Source organism: Pezoporus occidentalis, unplaced genomic scaffold (assembly GCF_034315485.1).
Source record: "Pezoporus occidentalis ecotype Australia unplaced genomic scaffold, CSIRO_AGI_Poc_V1 ctg70, whole genome shotgun sequence".
In the NCBI taxonomy this organism is placed as follows: domain Eukaryota; kingdom Metazoa; phylum Chordata; class Aves; order Psittaciformes; family Psittacidae; genus Pezoporus; species Pezoporus occidentalis.
The window spans coordinates 4,285,526-4,301,667 of NW_026916053.1; the positions used below are offsets into that span (position 1 = coordinate 4,285,526).

Consider the following 16,142-nt stretch of genomic DNA (forward strand, 5'->3'; position numbering starts at 1 on the left):
ACAGTCCCTAATGAAGAGTCCCTCCCCAGCATCCCTATAGGCCCCCTTCAGATACTGGAAGCTGCTCTGAGGTCTCCACGCAGCCTTCTCTTCTCCAGGCTGAACAGCCCCAACTTTCTCAGCCTGGATTCACAGAGATTCACAGAGCATTTTCCCTTTCAATTACAGTAACTCGTGATAGTTATAACAAGTGGTTTTAACTTGAATTCTTTCTCCCCCCCAGCCTGAGTTCTGACCTGTCCTGGCTGCACTGGGCTGTCACCAGCCAAGTTAACAAACTCCATTCTTTCTAGCTCACTGCCATGCCTGCATTTGTCATTGTGAATTAGCTGGCTGCTGACAGAGACCTCCCCAGCAGGCTGCCCTTGTCAGGAGTACACAGGGGTGGGCGCAGGGCTGGTGGGAATGCTACTCCCCCATAGGCTCATCAGGAAGCACAGAGGAAACAGCAACCAAAGACCTTCCTCAGAGCCATCAGCCCCTTAAGGGACTGGCATGAGAACACAGCCCTGTCCAAACCTCTCCCCAGCGTATTCACTAGTCTAATAGCTTATGAGTTAGTGTTACCTGACCAGCTCCATCAGCCTCACTCCACCAAAGCTGCTCTTCTAACATGTGCGATCTGCCTGCTGACTGCCAGGTTAATCACAAGCTTTGACTCTGAGTTCCTGTTAGGAGCCAAAGGACAGCTTCATCCCATGGCCCCCGAGGGCACACAGAGGTTCCTCTCCTCTGCAGCACTGCTGCCGTAACCCCCTGGCTCATACTACTCTGCCCTTGCTCCCTCCAAGAGCCTGCCCAACACTTGCTCATCCAAGCCCAAGCGTCCTTCTGGGGTCTGATCCCAAGACCAAGATCAGTAAGACTCTGCCTTTGGATCAGGTTCCCAGAGATGTGGCAATGCTACCCCTGAGCCCAGCCTGCAAAGCACCAACTGTCCTACAGAAACCTGAATTCCTGTTTCAGGTGCATCTTTTGTTCTCATGTAGAAGTCAGGTTTTGTTTTGCCATTAAAAAGACCCAAATATCTTCATTTAAAGGGGTGAAGAGAAAGCAGCATCATGCTACAAGACAGCCTTTCTAAATGAAAGTAACTCAGTAGAACAGAGGCCAGGCTGTAAAACACAACTGCTCTGTTGTCTTTGCCAGCTGCCACCAAACTAACAGCATGAATTTCTCATTGCAGCTCTAGAAGGGAATCCACTGAGACAATAACAATGTACACTGCAGCCCAATTCTATTGCACAAAACAGTCCCCAGTCACAAGTGTCATCCGGTGGGGCTAAATAATGATTCTGTGATGTGCTGGCTTTGCTAAAACAAGCCACAGCACACAGTGAGGTTATGAGTTGAAGCTCCTCTGTAGTAGAGAAAGTGGGGTTTGCTGTGCTGTTTGAAGGGCAGAACAGCAACCAATGTGTTGTAGGGTAGGTTGGGGTTTGGGAACACAAGTGATCAGCTGGCTGGAAGCAAACCATGGGTGTCAGAGGAGCTCCCAGAGCAGGCTATCAAGCAAAAGGGAGGGTTTCAATAGTTACATAAAGTTCTTTCTCAGCTGGTCACAGCCACCACCGAGATGCTCTCAGGCTGAGCTTTTAGACCATCAGCAATCACTGTTTTGGGCAAGAACTCCTTTAAACTTCCCATGGATAATTGAGAGGGGAAATGGAGATTAATTGAGGATAAAAAAAAAACCATAGTGCAGTTCCAATTATGACTACAACTTGGATTTATGACCTTGGAATTTAGGCCAGATGTAGAGTGCTCCAAAATGAACCTGTAGCCTGTAATCACTCTGAGTCTGCTAAGCTCCAGCAACACTTGGTAATTCATTGCTTGCTTAATTTAGGGTGTGCCTCCCATTTGTATTATTTCTGGCTCAGCCCTCATTAAGCAGACAGCAATACCTGGCTTAGCCAGTCTTCAAAGATTCTTCACAGATTAACACACAGCACCCCTAGCCAACAGCCATGCATAAATACCTCTGGATTTAAGAAGGAAGAATTAAGACAGGGGAATCACATCACCTCGGAGGCTGCATCCAGAGGAGATGCACCACCCCTCCACTACCTCACAGCCAAACTCCATTGCCCTTGATGCTAACCCAGGCCACTCATCCACATCATATCTACTCACCTTTGAGAGCCCTCCCACTTCTAAGTAAAAACAGATGATGAAGATGTTCCAGGTGACCCAAACCGCAGTCCAGATGGCATACTAAAAAGGAAGCGGGGGGGACAGAGAGAAGCAGTAAACATCAGGAAGTCACTGGAATTAGTTTACCTATATGCGATCTTGCTGGGGCTTGTTAAATGCCCTGAGCCAGCACTGCAATCCTGCTCTTTTATTTGCTTCCTGTATCAGATGGTCCTTTGCCTGATTACAGATGCAGGGCTGGCGATTTGGAGGGCATGGAAGAGCTCCTGCCATGCATTTGTGCAGCATCTAGCAGTGTCTTGGTGTTACTTTGGTACCGCTAATAATTTTCCATGTTAGATGTAACTACAGTGGAAGTGCAGCGCAGTGAATGAACACAGTGAATGTTCCTGAGCACAGCCAGGCACCTCCTGCTGCTGTTTGCAGTGATCGTGCCTGGTTTCCCAAGGGCTTTACTCAGTTCCTCATCACATGCTGTATCCCATCACTGAAGGCTGTGTGAATGGCTCTGAACAGAACAGGCGTTACTTACCACCACGATGTAGCGAGGTCTGTATTGAATAGTGCCAAACAGGCCAAGGATAACGATGATGATGTGGAGGAAGTTGGCTAGGATAGGGGCCCACTGGTATCCCAGGAAATCGAACACTTGCCTCTCTAATGCAGCAAGCTGGAAGGGAGAAGGAAAAGGAGATTTACAGCTTCTGGACTCATGCTGTTTATTCTCAAGGTTGTGACAAGCTTCCTGAGCAAATCCCTGCAGCAACTGAAGATGTCACTCCATTCCAAAGCAATTTACTGCCTATGAACCAGGTCAGTAGGACAGAACATGCGTGTACATGTCCCCCCCTTCCACTTTGTACTCATCCCCTCTCCTCCAACAGGGATGCTAAGGCATCTAACTTAGTTCCAGTGTCCTGTGCACTTTGCAATGGGGAGGTGGCCCTGGCACTGGGCAGAGGTGAGCAGAGGGTTGATAACACTGAAATAGCAGCAATAAGACTTTCAAGAGCTCATTTGTCAGAGCCTTCAGCATCGCTCCATCATTCCTGACACCTCTCATGTTTCTGCTCTCCAGCATACATCCATCAAAGTCAGAGCAAGGAGGAAACTCTCTCCTCCACCTTCACCCCACAGAAAGTGCTGCCATCCAGTAAAGAAATTCTGCACACACATCAGTTTTCCAGGACAGGCCGTTTTGTTCTCCAGCCTAATACCATGTTCTAGAAATAAAACTCCATTGCTGTTAAAGTGCTGGCCCTGATTTTGAAATCCCATTTGCATGAAGATGTGGGTTTCAGCTGTAGCCATCATCGGCGCATCAGGCAACACCTGGGCACCGGATCTAAACCGCTGTGTTACACACACAGCTGAAACAGCATAAGAAACACGGAATTTCATTGTAGCCTTTACATCCCCACAGCCTTTAAATACCATGTCTATAGGAGGAACAGGGAGTAGAGGGGGCAAAACCATTCCTGTAGGTTTTCCCCAGTGCCCAGCCTTACACACAGAGATCTCCTTTTGCTTGTCTTCACTAGCACAGCACAGACAAGCAAACTTCATTGACCAGCCAGTGCTAAGGCACAGCAGGGGAGTTCTTTGCCAGGGTAAGATTTAAAGTGTGTTTAATTATCGGAGAAGCATAGAATCACAGAACAGTTTGGGTTGGAAGAGACTTTTAAAGGTCATCCAGTTCCAACCCCCTGCAATGAGCAGGGCAGTAGTCCTACGCTGAGATTGCATTATTACATTTCATATTTATTTTCACCTACAGAAATTATTACCATTTACCATCGATAGTCAATATTAATTTAACTACTAATTAGACATTAACCATGGGTGATCCCACTCTGCTGTGTGCAATCAGCTGTGGGACATCTTTCCCTGGCTTGACTTTTAAAGGGCAGCTGGGGAGCAAGCACTGGAGCTTCTGTAATGGCCTAAAGCATTTATGGATGCGAGTGGTTGCAGGTCCCAGTCAAGGCACATGATGAGGGAAGTCACATCTATTAAATGACCATTATTCCTCCTTCTTCCTAGATCAGTGGGGAAATCACCTTCAATCCTCTTTTGGGCTAGGAAGGTGTTGCAATTCTCAACAACACGTTGGAATTTCAACCAGAATCTGTATTTCAAAGACATCTATAGCAGCCTGGGCTAAGGGAGATCAATCAGGGCAGTGGGACACAGCTTTCCCTCTCTGACATCCATCTTCACAGGCAAAGGGAGGCAGAGAGAGCAAGGAGGGAATGGAGGCAGTCACCGCATCTCTTCTGCAAAGGAATTAGTTTTCCCTTTGAAGCAACACACACTGCCCTGTTCTGAGCCATTTGAACCAGCTGGAGGATGCTGTGAGATGTGCTGCACATCCACATGTGAGGCTGGAATGGGGTAAGCACTGCTCATTTCACCACCCGAACTGCTCTCTCCCCTGAGCACAGGAGAGCTGCTGTATCTCATCAGAAACAGCAGTAATAGGTTAAATGCTTAATCTCTCAGGGGGGGATTAAGGCACATACCTTAATGATATCTGGACATTTCGCCTCCAGACTGGCTGGCAATGGGTCACTTGGCTGTGACCGCTTCATCCCATCAGGCATCTAATTGGCTTTGTGCGTTATGTTAACATAGGAGTCTGTGCCCAAAAGCCAGCACCAGGAGCATCAGTTAGCTGGGGGGACACAATGAGGGTGTTCCACAGAGATAACACCCTGCGGTTGTCTGTGCTCAGCTTTGCTTCTGGCCTTTAGGCCCTGAAAAGAAGGATAAAGACAGATCCTTCCTACCCATGCCTTCTGCCATGTGTTTTCCCATTCCACAGTCAGGGCATCCATGTATGTGAGAAGTGTTTTCCTCTCACAAATGGATATTTGCCACCAGAGCCTCCTCAGTTTGGGGCTGGGATGTGAAGAATGTGGTGGTACTCTTCAGTTCTGATGCCTTCAGTCTGGCTCAGAAACGGCAGGGGCAGGGCTTGCCCTGCTGATGGGTATTGATACATCTGCACCCTCGTACTGAACCTCTCTTGGATCCCTCTTGTTGAGCAGGGAAATGCCATCTCTTGCTGCTGCTGCAAAGTCTCTGCAGAGTAATCCCTGTGCTGTAGCATTCTTTACGATGATTCACACCATTCCATTGAGAAAGCCTATTATAGTCTAGAGAGATTGGTTGTAAAGAGAAATTTCACAGATTGTGGCACAGGTTTCAACCCATCCAAACCTGACAGGCCCTTTCCATCAGGGAGGACACATTTTTCTTCTTTATGACTATTCTCATTAAAACCAGGATTCCTTCTGCTCCTTTTGCTTCTCCAGCCCATAGAACATTTTTACCTTTCATTCTTGAAATGATTTGTTGCGGTACTAAGCTCATAATAGTTGTGGCAGACTTCCCTCTCTTGAAATAAACCACGTTTCTGCTGATCTGAGTGAAACCACAATAGCAAAGAACCATGTGAAACAATTGTTAGCCAGGCAAACTGAACAAGGCAAAGCTCTCTGTTGGGCCATCATTCACTTATATGGCTGGGAAAGATAAGAAAGGCAGAGATGATGTTCTGCAGCTGACAGAGTGTATCGCTTAGCTCACAGTGAGCAAGGAAAGGCTTTGTAAGCCAACATGGCAGGACGTGCTCAACGTCTTTACACCATTAAAACTTCACCACAGGGGGAAGCTGTACCTGGGGAGGAGCGTTGCCTGATGGAGCCCATTGCAGAATAGGTAAATGGTCTTAGAAAAAATCTCAAAATTGAATCATAGAATCATAGAACAGTTTGGGTTGGAAAGGACCTTAAGATCATCCAGTTCCAACCCCCCTGCCATGGGCAGGGACACCTCACACTAAACCTTATCACCCAAGGCTCTATCCAACCCAGCCTTGAACACTGCCAGGGATGGAGCATTCACAACCTCCCTGGGCAGCCCATTCCGGTGCCTCAGCACCCTCACAGGAAAGAATTTCCTCCTTAGATCCAATCTAAACTTCCCCTGTTTCAGTTTGAACCCGTTACCCCTTGTCCTGTCACTGCAGTCCCTAATGAAGAGTCCCTCCCCAGCAGCCCTATAGGCCCCCTTCAGATACTGGAAGCTGCTCTGAGGTCTCCACGCAGCCTTCTCTTCTCCAGGCTGAACAGCCCCAACTTTCTCAGCCTGTCTTCATACGGGAGGTGCTCCAGCCCCTGAGCATCCTCATGGCCTCCTCTGGACTTGTTCCAACAGTTCCATGTCCTTTTTATGTTGAGGGCGCCAGAACTGCACACAATACTCCCAGTGAGGTCTCAAATACTCCAAGAGAGGTCTCAAATACTCCAAGTGAGGTCTTGTGGATGTGGAACAGTTTCTTGTAGGGGGGTTCAAACCATCCCAGTTGTGTTTCCCATGGCTCTGGAAGGACAGTGTCACTGTTGTCCCCAGCAGGACATTCTGAGTGGATTCAACTAGGGTGTTTGTGTGAATTCTGGCCCCTCAAGTGTTTTCTATCCCCTCATCTTTGTCTCCTATCATGCTGCTAAGGTGAAGAGTTCAACCCATTGCCCTTGTGCCTCCATACTGCTAAGGAAGAGGGATGCTAACAAACAAGTCTGCTGCCTGCAGTTCTTTACCTCCCTGTCCTTTACAGCCCACTATCAAGGCCATGTTATCAGCTAGATTTGCTCTTCTTAGTTTATTAAGCTTTCAAAGCCTTTAATCTTATTTGGTTTGGATCTGTGTCTTTCACTGCAGTTCTGAAATCAATTGGGACACAGAATAACAAATATCACTCTAGATATTGACATGCCTTGGACAGATGCAGGACGGATGCTCAGAAAGCCCAGGCACAGGTACAGATAGGCAAAGAAGATGTCCTGCCTACCTGCACACACATCCATGTGCAAGCAAACCTGCTTTTACCCTTTCCAAGCTCAGCTTTAATAAGGGATTCCTTAGAAACAAGTTTTCAAGGGTGGAATAAAAGGAGTAAATGGGAAAGGCTGCACCTATTGCAAAAAAAAAAAGAAAGAAGAATAAGAAAAACTCTTTTACCCCAAAACTGATGCAATTTTCCACTTGGCCTATAAAAACCCAACTTGAAAACTCTTTTGCTCTTCCTTGCCTGTCCCTGCTCTAAGGACACATACCCTCACTGCTCCAGCTCCTGCACTGCCCTTGTTCAGTGGCATACACAGCACGGACAAGATGTGCAGCTTAACCCCCTGTATTTACTGCCTCTGTAGCCTGAACTGAGGAAGAGCCTCAGCTCCAGCCCTTGGTCACCACCACGCTCCCATGATGCTGCTTCCCGATGCCTTGATTCAGCGTTTGATTTCCTGCCAACTGGCTTTGCTTTTTAAGAAGATGCTCTTTGTCTGTGTCCTGTGCAAACACCATCGGAGCAGCCAAGACTTTCCCTGAAAGAGGTCACGGGGCTTTTCTTGAGGAAAAGCTTGCATTCATTTCCCGAGGTATTTTGGCCGTGCAATGGATGCTGGCTTGAGCTCAGGACAGTCACAGTGCTCTTATTCCTATGAGACATCATCTAAGGATGAAGTTTAAATCCTGCTGGTTGAAACAGCAGGAAGAAATGAAAAAGTCTCAAGTGCATCATTTAAAAACTGTATCTATTTAGGTTTTGAACACAAATATCTTTGCTTTTGGTTCTTCCATACAGTTAAAGTTTGGCCATACCCACCACCCGCATGCTCTGTTTATTATTATTACTGGGTTGGCATTATTGGTAATATTATGACATATTATAAATAGATAGATTATGGTGATTATGATGTATTATTCAGAGTCTTTCTATACCATTGCTTTGCATTTGTAATGGTGGAACAAAGTAAAGAATCCTAAACCCAAGCTGCAATGTGGTGAAACTACCAGCACTAAGCAGCAAATTCCCTCCTGTGCCAGTGCTTATTCAAGGTGGAGAAGCTTTTGTGGTAGAAAAGTTATTCAAGAGCGAGTCCCCTCTTACCACAGGGGCTGCATTTCTAAGTAAATGTCAATGGCTGTAATAGCTTTTTAATTAAGTTGATCTGGAAAAGCAGTTTGCTGAGCCACTACTTCACCCCCCACCCACCCGAAGGGCTCATTGTGTGAGGTGCCATGTCCTGGTCTCTTCCAGAGTCAGCACCTCACATGCCAGTACCCATTGCATTCATGAGATCTCATTTTTCTTCAGTAAGTGTTGTCAAGGAAACCTTCCTTGGGGCCTTGTGATCCACAGCTCCTTTCCCAGCATCCCTCAACGAAGCACAGAGGTCAAGAGACTAATTACACAGGAGGTCTCTGTTTGTCACTTTGTCTCTCAGACATCTCTGGTCACTCTGGCCACTGGATACAATAAGCCCCATTCTCTACTCAGTTTCATCTGGTTTCTCCCCAGAAGCTGCTGAAACCCCTTCTATTCACACAGACACTGGAGAGGCCTCCAAGAGCAGACCTCGTCTCTTTAAATCATTTATGTTTCAGGAGCAAACTCTGGGCACTGCATGGCCTGGAAGACCAGTGCCCACCAAAGGCCCCCGAAACGCAGCTGGAGAAGCCCCTGTCGATGGCGTGAGCCCTATATCAGCTTGCTCCCTGCTGCAGGGTGTTACGCTGCAGCAAACACAGCTTTCAGACTGCACCATGCCATAGGTAAGGATCAGCACTGCTCCCGGCCCAGTACCATCCTGGGAAGAGCCTGGGCAGACTTAACTCTTCCGTGTGGTTAGGCACAACTTCTCTGTTGGAGCCCGAGGCATCCTGGTGTTACACAGTGACACTGAGCCATCACCTCCTCATCCCCCCAGGTCTGCCTCCTTTGTGCTCTGGATCCTCCCCTCCTGGCATCATTCTGCGTGTTGGCAACGATGCTCCCAGGAGTGCCACTGCTTTGAGCTTGATCCCTTTGCTTTCTGCTGCTGATGCTTTTCGGAAGCATCCTAGCTGCAAAGATATGTCATGACTCAGTCCCACACGCCCGAATGCTACTTAGCATTCCAGGAAAGGCACAATCATTGCTGAACAGAAGGGATGAGACTGGCACTGAAGCAGTGCAGAAGCCTGTTTGTCTGTGTCTGGAGTCGAGGCTCCAGCTTCAGCAGGACTGAGGTTTCCTGGTACATCACATATAGCCACCAGCCTCACTCAGCTGAAGACATGGGGTGTGCGCAAGCAGTCTAACACACAGACCTCTTGTACCTTCGTACTTCAAGTGTTGGGTTGGGAGTCCATGGTCCCTGTCAAATGGCACATCCCATACAAGTGGGGCAGCTCCTCTCCTGCCCTATAGCCTCTAACCAAAGGCTGCCCAGCACTGACTTTCTGAATGGTGCTCAGAACACAGCTCCCAGGAAAGAGACTGCTTCTGAGGAGGAATGTTTCAGTACAGTTATCACCCTGTATTGCCTAAGTCAAGGTCAGTTATGTGCCTGTGCCTGTACACAGCCTCTGGCCTGTTTGCTTTTCCTGGATCACATCCACCTCAGGGCTCAGAGCTCAGGGACACAGACAAGTGCCCGTGCAGCAGCATCAGCCATGGAGATGCTCCAGTCCCTTTGCTCCTGCCTGTGTCTCCTGACAGCATCTGAGTACTGCGTGCTGCTGTGATTGCTGATTGCTGAGATTAGCAATCAGGTTAAACTAATAAGCAGGTGCCTTTGTGAGTCAGGCAGAAAAGCACTCTGACAGGAATGCCAAACTTGTCTTATTTGTAACCTGTGTCAACACTCAAACGTAAGTTCCCCAAACATAATTAATGTGTTGTGCCTATGATGCTCCCCCTTTCCCCTCTCAGCTTTTCTCTCCTCCCTCAGTCTCACAGCTCAGCTTTGGCTCTCCTGCTTTGTAACAGAGAGAGGGGGGCACTGGGACGAAGGGGCACAACTGTATTTGCAACAGACATAATGAGTTTCTTCAACAAGTGCCTGACATTTGTATCCACCAGATGCTCCATAAAGAACAGCTTTATTCCAAGCTCAGGCTCCACACTTGAGTCAGTCCCTTGCCTGTTGGAGGACTTGCTGCTCTGTCTTAACCCATCTCACACTGATGACTGTGGGCAAACATCCTTGTTTCTCTCCACACACAGCATCCTGGTGTGGCAGTGTTAGCACTGGGGGGGACATTCTGCCATTTCCCTGTTGAGTGAGGTATATTAAAGATGTGCCATTAACTCACCAGCCATTTCCCTCAGGAGACCTGCCACCATTTATGAAGCCATCTAAACACTATAAAAGGCTGTGAGGCAGAGCAGTGGTGAACATCAGAAGGAATTTAATTTTCTAATAGATTTATTTCCTACCAACAGGGCATTCATTCTATCTCTTGATCCCTGCGCTTTGCAACCAGGAAGGTGTCCAAAGTTTGGGCTCATTCACATGACAAGGATGCAAGGAAAAAGCACAAATACATTAGAATTAGCCAGGGGGTTGCTGGATATAGGAAATAAATCCTATAGACCTGCTGAATGTGCTGTCATAAGCATCATCTGCCTAGCTAAAAGAGCCACCACCTCTGCCCAGCCTGTCTCCTCCTGATGCAGCCCTCTGGATGTGGGAGCAGCAGTTTGGGAACAGCTCAGAGATTCCCATGAACTCCCAAGTGCATTAAGAAGACTTAAAATCATTCAGGGCTTGGACCAAAGCTCACAGGGTGCATAGAGCCCACGAGACACGAGCTGCACTCACCCAGTTTAGACAAAGTTATGGCTCTTTTATAGGCGCTTACTGCAAACTGCAATTTTGCTTTGCCTCTGGTTACCCAGAGTTGAATTATGGCCTTGAATATGCTACTGGCAGCTTCCCAAGCAGGGAAAGAGCTCTTGCTTCAGGCTTGAAAAGCTCAGCGTTAGCTTTTTCCTGTCCACACACAGCCCAAGAAAGACCCAATGTGTCCAAGTGACACCAGGAACATCCCCTGCCTTCAGTTTGATGAACCCCTGGTCACATTTGGTACCTCCTGCAAGTCTAATTTGTGCCTGGCACATGCAGTTGCTTTCTGTTCACAAAGGGTCGACTGCACCCTGAGCTACAGAAATGCCTCTTTGAAGGCCAAGTGACTGCACAAAGCCACCTAAAGCTGGTTTTCCTTGTTCAGGGGAAGATGAGGATGAAGCTTTCCTGGTGGCCTTGTAGCACGCTTAGGTCTGTGTGTCAGCACGGCACTCGGCCCAGCAGGATGACCCCCGGAACGTATGGACGCATGCTCTCTGTGTTGCTGATCTATTGTGGGGTCCCTCCCTGCTCTTCCCTTTGCTTGATGTCCCTTTGCTCTGCACCTTCCACCAGCCCCATCCTGCTCCCCCGGCTCCTTCCCGCACCTTGCACGGGGAGCTCAAGCAGCTGATCCCCTTAAAGAGGTCACAAATCGATCACATGTAGAACACTTGCGCCAGCCGGATCCTCGGACAGAAGCCCATACAACAGGGGTGAGGAAGGATGCCAGGGCTGGAACAACTCAAAGCTTCCTCCATAGGAACCCCGTTTCAGTTTGTGCTCAGCTGCTGAGTCCCCGCTCCCTGACACTGCAGCGGAGCCGTAGCAGTGCTTTGCTTCCCCCCTGCTCCTGCTGCAGGGCCAGATTGGATCTTCGGAAACAGAAGGAGTTTAATGGCAATTCTAATTAGAGCCCTGCGGTGCTCTCGCGGGTCGCGGTTCCACCGGGTGCGCATTTACATTACAAATCAGGCTGGTGGCAGTGCGGAGTCTGCAGCCGGAGAAGAGAATGCATTGAAAAGGGGAGCACAGGATGGGGGAGAAATCGGGGGGGGGGGGGGAGAAAACGATCTTGTTATTATTAATAATCTAGGAAACGGGGATCTGCCATGGTCTTGCTGCAGCTTTGCTGCTACAAGGAAAGCCCATTGGTAATCGTCCTGCAGCAGGGGCCACCCAGAAATTGCCACTGGTAATTCCTGTACAAAGAAGCTCCTTTTCCATAGAGCAAGACTTTATCTCCCCCACCAGGACACAGAGAAGTGCTCTTAGCACTTCTGCTTCCTCATCCCTAGCTGTGAAGTTGCTGAGGGGAGGTCAGGGGGGAGAAACATACAGAGCCAAAGGGATGCATTTCCCTTTCCTTTTCCATCTGCTGGTGTCTACACACGAATATTCTGCCCCACTGTAATGCCATGAGCAGCAGCAGCTCCTTCAGAAAGACATAAACCCTCATTCAGTGAAGTGCTGGAGCATCTGCTGGCTTGAGGCACAGTGTATGTCCAGCTCAGCCACATGAGGAAGGGCTCTGTAAAACCTGGCTCTGATGGAGCAGGAGGGAAGATCCCATGGCCATAACATGGAGGCATCAGCACATCAGTGCACTGACACCCAGCTCACACACACGGCAGCACAACCAGTGTTGACTGTTTTGATACTAATACGGATTTCAGGGGATCGCAGGCATTTTCCAATAACCCCAATTCCCACAAAAGCCTTCCCTGCCTCAAAGGGGCTAAAAAATGAGTCCATCACTATTGAGTCTCATCTTCTGATTCTGCTCCGTTGGAAACAAATCAGTTGGACTTAAATAGTCCATTCATTACCTCAGAAATCACAGGTAACACACGGGGCCCCCCTCCAGATGTGTAAGCTGGGGATGTTTCACTCTTGCAGCCACTTTAGGAGGCAAAGCCAACTCTGTGTGACCCAAGGTGACTCCTGAGCTGTCACTGGCCCCTTGGCACAGCCACAGCAGCACAGCTCCCTCTGCTCTCCCAAGCGAGGAAGGGTGCCCACCCTTGGGTGTCTTCATCAGCTGTAACCTCCCCATGAGCATTATGGGGAGGCAGCCAGCTCTGGTTTTCTTATATCAATAAAAGCAAGAAAACAGGGACACGTGAAGTGCTCAAACGGATTAGAGAAGTAAATACCTCTGGATGGAGATGGTGAAAGGTTTAGATGCACATTTGAGGGTTCATGAAGTGCAATCTGCTGTGGGTGGTCATTCAAGGGTAAGAGCCCATCTACAAACCAGACTGAGTGCTGGAAATAAGTGCTTGAAGGCAGGGACTCTCAGCTTCAAAGTGTGAGAGTGAGCTGGGGTAGAAGTCCCTAAGCCCTGGGGTTTTCCATGCTCCCCATCCCCTACATCGCTGCACTTGAGAGGAGTTCCATGAAACCAAAGATTCTCATCGGGGATTTATCAGCAATGCAGTATCATGCCAAAGAAAAGCGAAGGTTTAACAAGCTCTCCCACTTGTGTTAATGGCATTGACCGTGTCCCTTTTTGTGTCATCCCCTTTGCCTTTGCTCTCCAGTTGGATGATGAAATGAGACCCGTGACGTTCCCTTTGATGGAGGCGAGCTGCTGCCTTTCCAGCAGTGTAAATAAGGGTTCAGAGCCTTTTAAAAAGCACTAGTTTTAAAGGAAAGCCCTTTTGAGTGAGGGCTAGAATGGGGTTATTTTCCACATGACCAAGCGTCAAAAGCAAAGCGGCAGCCCTGTCCATGCTCTTATCGCCCTCCCCATGTCCCCCACGGGATAGATTTGTCACAAGGTGAAATAGGAGCAAGTCCCCAATTTATTATCATCTTCTGCTTGTCCTCCTTAATGCAGCTCCTGCCAGGATGAGTTTGCTGTGGGAAAGCGGAATGAAACCAGGCCTTTGAGTTTGCTGTTAAATGGGACTTGGGGGGGAGGCTTTCAGAGGGGAGGGAAAATCTTCCTCATTATAAAGGGAAAATGTGCAAGGCAGAGATCTCCTCGGATGCTGCCCAGCCTCCCAATTAGGATGCCTGAGCCAAACAGTGCCGTTATTATATGTAACTGTTTACCCAGTGGCCATTGTTGAGCTTAGGAGCATGATTTCTCCCCTCCGTTGCGCTACCCAATTTGTTTGCCTTTTCAGGCCAGTGGAGTCTCTCTCAGGGCACGCATCTTCTGGCCTCCCACCAACCCACTCTCCAAGTGAGTTTCCAAGAGCCTCACACAATGGCCAGGCCCCTCCTGAGCTTCATTTTTTGTGTGACATTTGTGTCCCCTTCATTTCAGTGCTGCCCCAGCCCCTCCCCTGCTGACTTCAATGCCTCATGGTTTATTCAACAGCAAAGCTGAATTTCTCTTTTCCTTCTCTTTTTCCCCTTCCTTCCCCCCCCCCCCTTTTAAAGCCACTTCAGCAGCTCTGGAGAACAAAGTTCATTTGCAGCAAGCCTTTAGTGGCCACATCTCCACAGTGGAAGAGTTTGGTGACCTCGAAGGGACTGGAGCCTGAACCAATAGGCAGCAGCTCAGACGTGGGGCACTCCTGAACTCTTGTATCCCCTCCAGTTACAGAAGGGGGCAAACACTTGCCCTTTATTAGCTTGTGTCACCAAAGCCCTGCCTCCCTGCTTCTATCACTGTTGTTAGAGCTGTGAGATGATTCCCCATCCCTGGAGTGATGGTATCATTGGCTTCTCCCTATCTAAACTTTCTGACCAGCTTTTTCCAAGCCTTTTGATCTCCTTGCTTGCAGTCTGCAAGGACTAGCTAAAATAGAAAAGTGTTAATCCACGGTATGGAAATTCAGATCCTTACTGCTTCATTTAGTCATTTCAGAGAAGTTAAACCTGGGAAGACCGAGGTGAACTCCAGACCAGTGATAACCATATCTCTACGTCACCTCTTCCATGAGCATGGCCACGCTGCAGCTGTAAGAAGCAGCATTTTCCTTCTTATCATAGCAGGCTCCAGACTATCACTATTTCTGATGGGGTGCAGCAAACCCCCATTGAGATTTCAGCCCTGGGTAACAGCTGAATGGGGGTTTAGTGCTTCATTCCCATCGACTCTGCCAGGATTGGGTTTCCAGGATCCCTGCTGGCCAATCTGCGCAGTGTTTCACCACCAAACACTGGAGCTCCATCTGAAACGCCCTTTGTTTGCAAGTCACTTTCCAAATCTGGGAGAGAAGAACTTTACATGGCCATGGAAGCCACCACAAGATAAAGACCTGGCAGCCATGAACCCTGGGTTGCATCTCATGCAAGGCAAGCATCCTCTGGCTAAGTGACCTGCAGTGGAGCTCAGTGCCCCTCCACCTCCTGTCACCATGAGCTGCCTCAGAAACTCATTGTACTTGAGACAATTCACTCAAGTATCCATTGAGTCCCAGTTCATAGATTGCAGAGCCTTTATTACACAGCCATATATTTAGCACTGGAATAGTTCTCAGCACTTCTAACAGCCCTGTCATCTAAGGAATAAAACAAAGAGCTATTATTCGTCAGAGAGGAGACACAGTCTTTATTGTCTGAAGCCATAGCAGAGTTTTTATAACATCCTATCTATTCTTTCAGGCTCTCACACAACTCGGTTTTAAGCTGTTTCAGTGGCAGCCTTGGAAGCCCAAACGCTTCTGTAGCTTCTCATTGCTAATGTTTTCAACTGACAGCAGGACTGATCCTGAGCACACTGAGCATGGCCAGGGGCTTCAGAGCAGGAAAGTCAACCTGTTAGAAAAGGTCAGGACTAAAAGCCACACAGGGTTATTTAAAGACATAAGGAAGGATGGCTACAAGGAGTGAGGGATGAAGGTGCATTGTGGGCGCTCGTTACATCCAGAAGATCCAGGTTTCAGCTCTGCTCTGATGGCTTGTGTAGTCTGTAGGACCCCAGAACACACCTCACACGGATGTGGCTCCTGCAGCCCTCCTGTACAGGGTCCTGGTTTGCTTGGTGGGTGCATATAATCCCACCTGGGGATTAGTACCTCGAGATGCATGAACCACCCTCCCCCTGGCCAGCATCTGCCTGACATCCTCTGCATCTCTGGGAAAAGCAGCGCAGATTTTGGGGCTAGAGGACCTCTTCTAGCCCATTAAGTGCAAACAAAGCAGCGCCACTCACAGCACCAACCACCATCCCCATCTCCTCAGGCTTCTGAGAGCATTTGAGAATCTGCCTGTGTCAGCACAAAGCCAGGATAAAGAGCGTTCAGAACAGATACCTCGGAGAAGATGCAGGGCTCACACCAGCTGTTTGCGCAGCGAGGCAGACCCATCCCTCCCTCCAATGTCTCCTCTCAGGATAATGAGATGGGA

The 16,142-nt window shown here is 48.6% G+C and overlaps 2 protein-coding genes across 4 annotated transcripts in view; one reads left to right on the forward strand and one right to left on the reverse strand.

Annotated features, from left to right (window-relative positions):
* ARFGAP1 (ADP ribosylation factor GTPase activating protein 1) overlaps positions 1 to 16,142 on the forward strand; it is a 281,891-nt gene that overhangs the window by 226,347 nt on the left and 39,402 nt on the right. The window lies entirely within an intron of this gene.
* NKAIN4 (sodium/potassium transporting ATPase interacting 4) overlaps positions 1 to 16,142 on the reverse strand; it is a 47,753-nt gene that overhangs the window by 21,679 nt on the left and 9,932 nt on the right. For all 3 annotated transcript variants that reach the window (XR_009969134.1, XM_062641989.1, XM_062641988.1), the window contains exons 2-3: positions 2,690 to 2,827; positions 2,137 to 2,217 (exon numbers count right to left, since the gene is read on the reverse strand). Coding sequence is in view for 2 of the 3 variants with exons in the window: in XM_062641989.1 (XP_062497973.1) it covers positions 2,137 to 2,217; positions 2,690 to 2,827 (219 nt within the window). In the remaining variant the exon portion in view is untranslated. The remainder of the gene's footprint in view (positions 1 to 2,136; positions 2,218 to 2,689; positions 2,828 to 16,142) is intronic.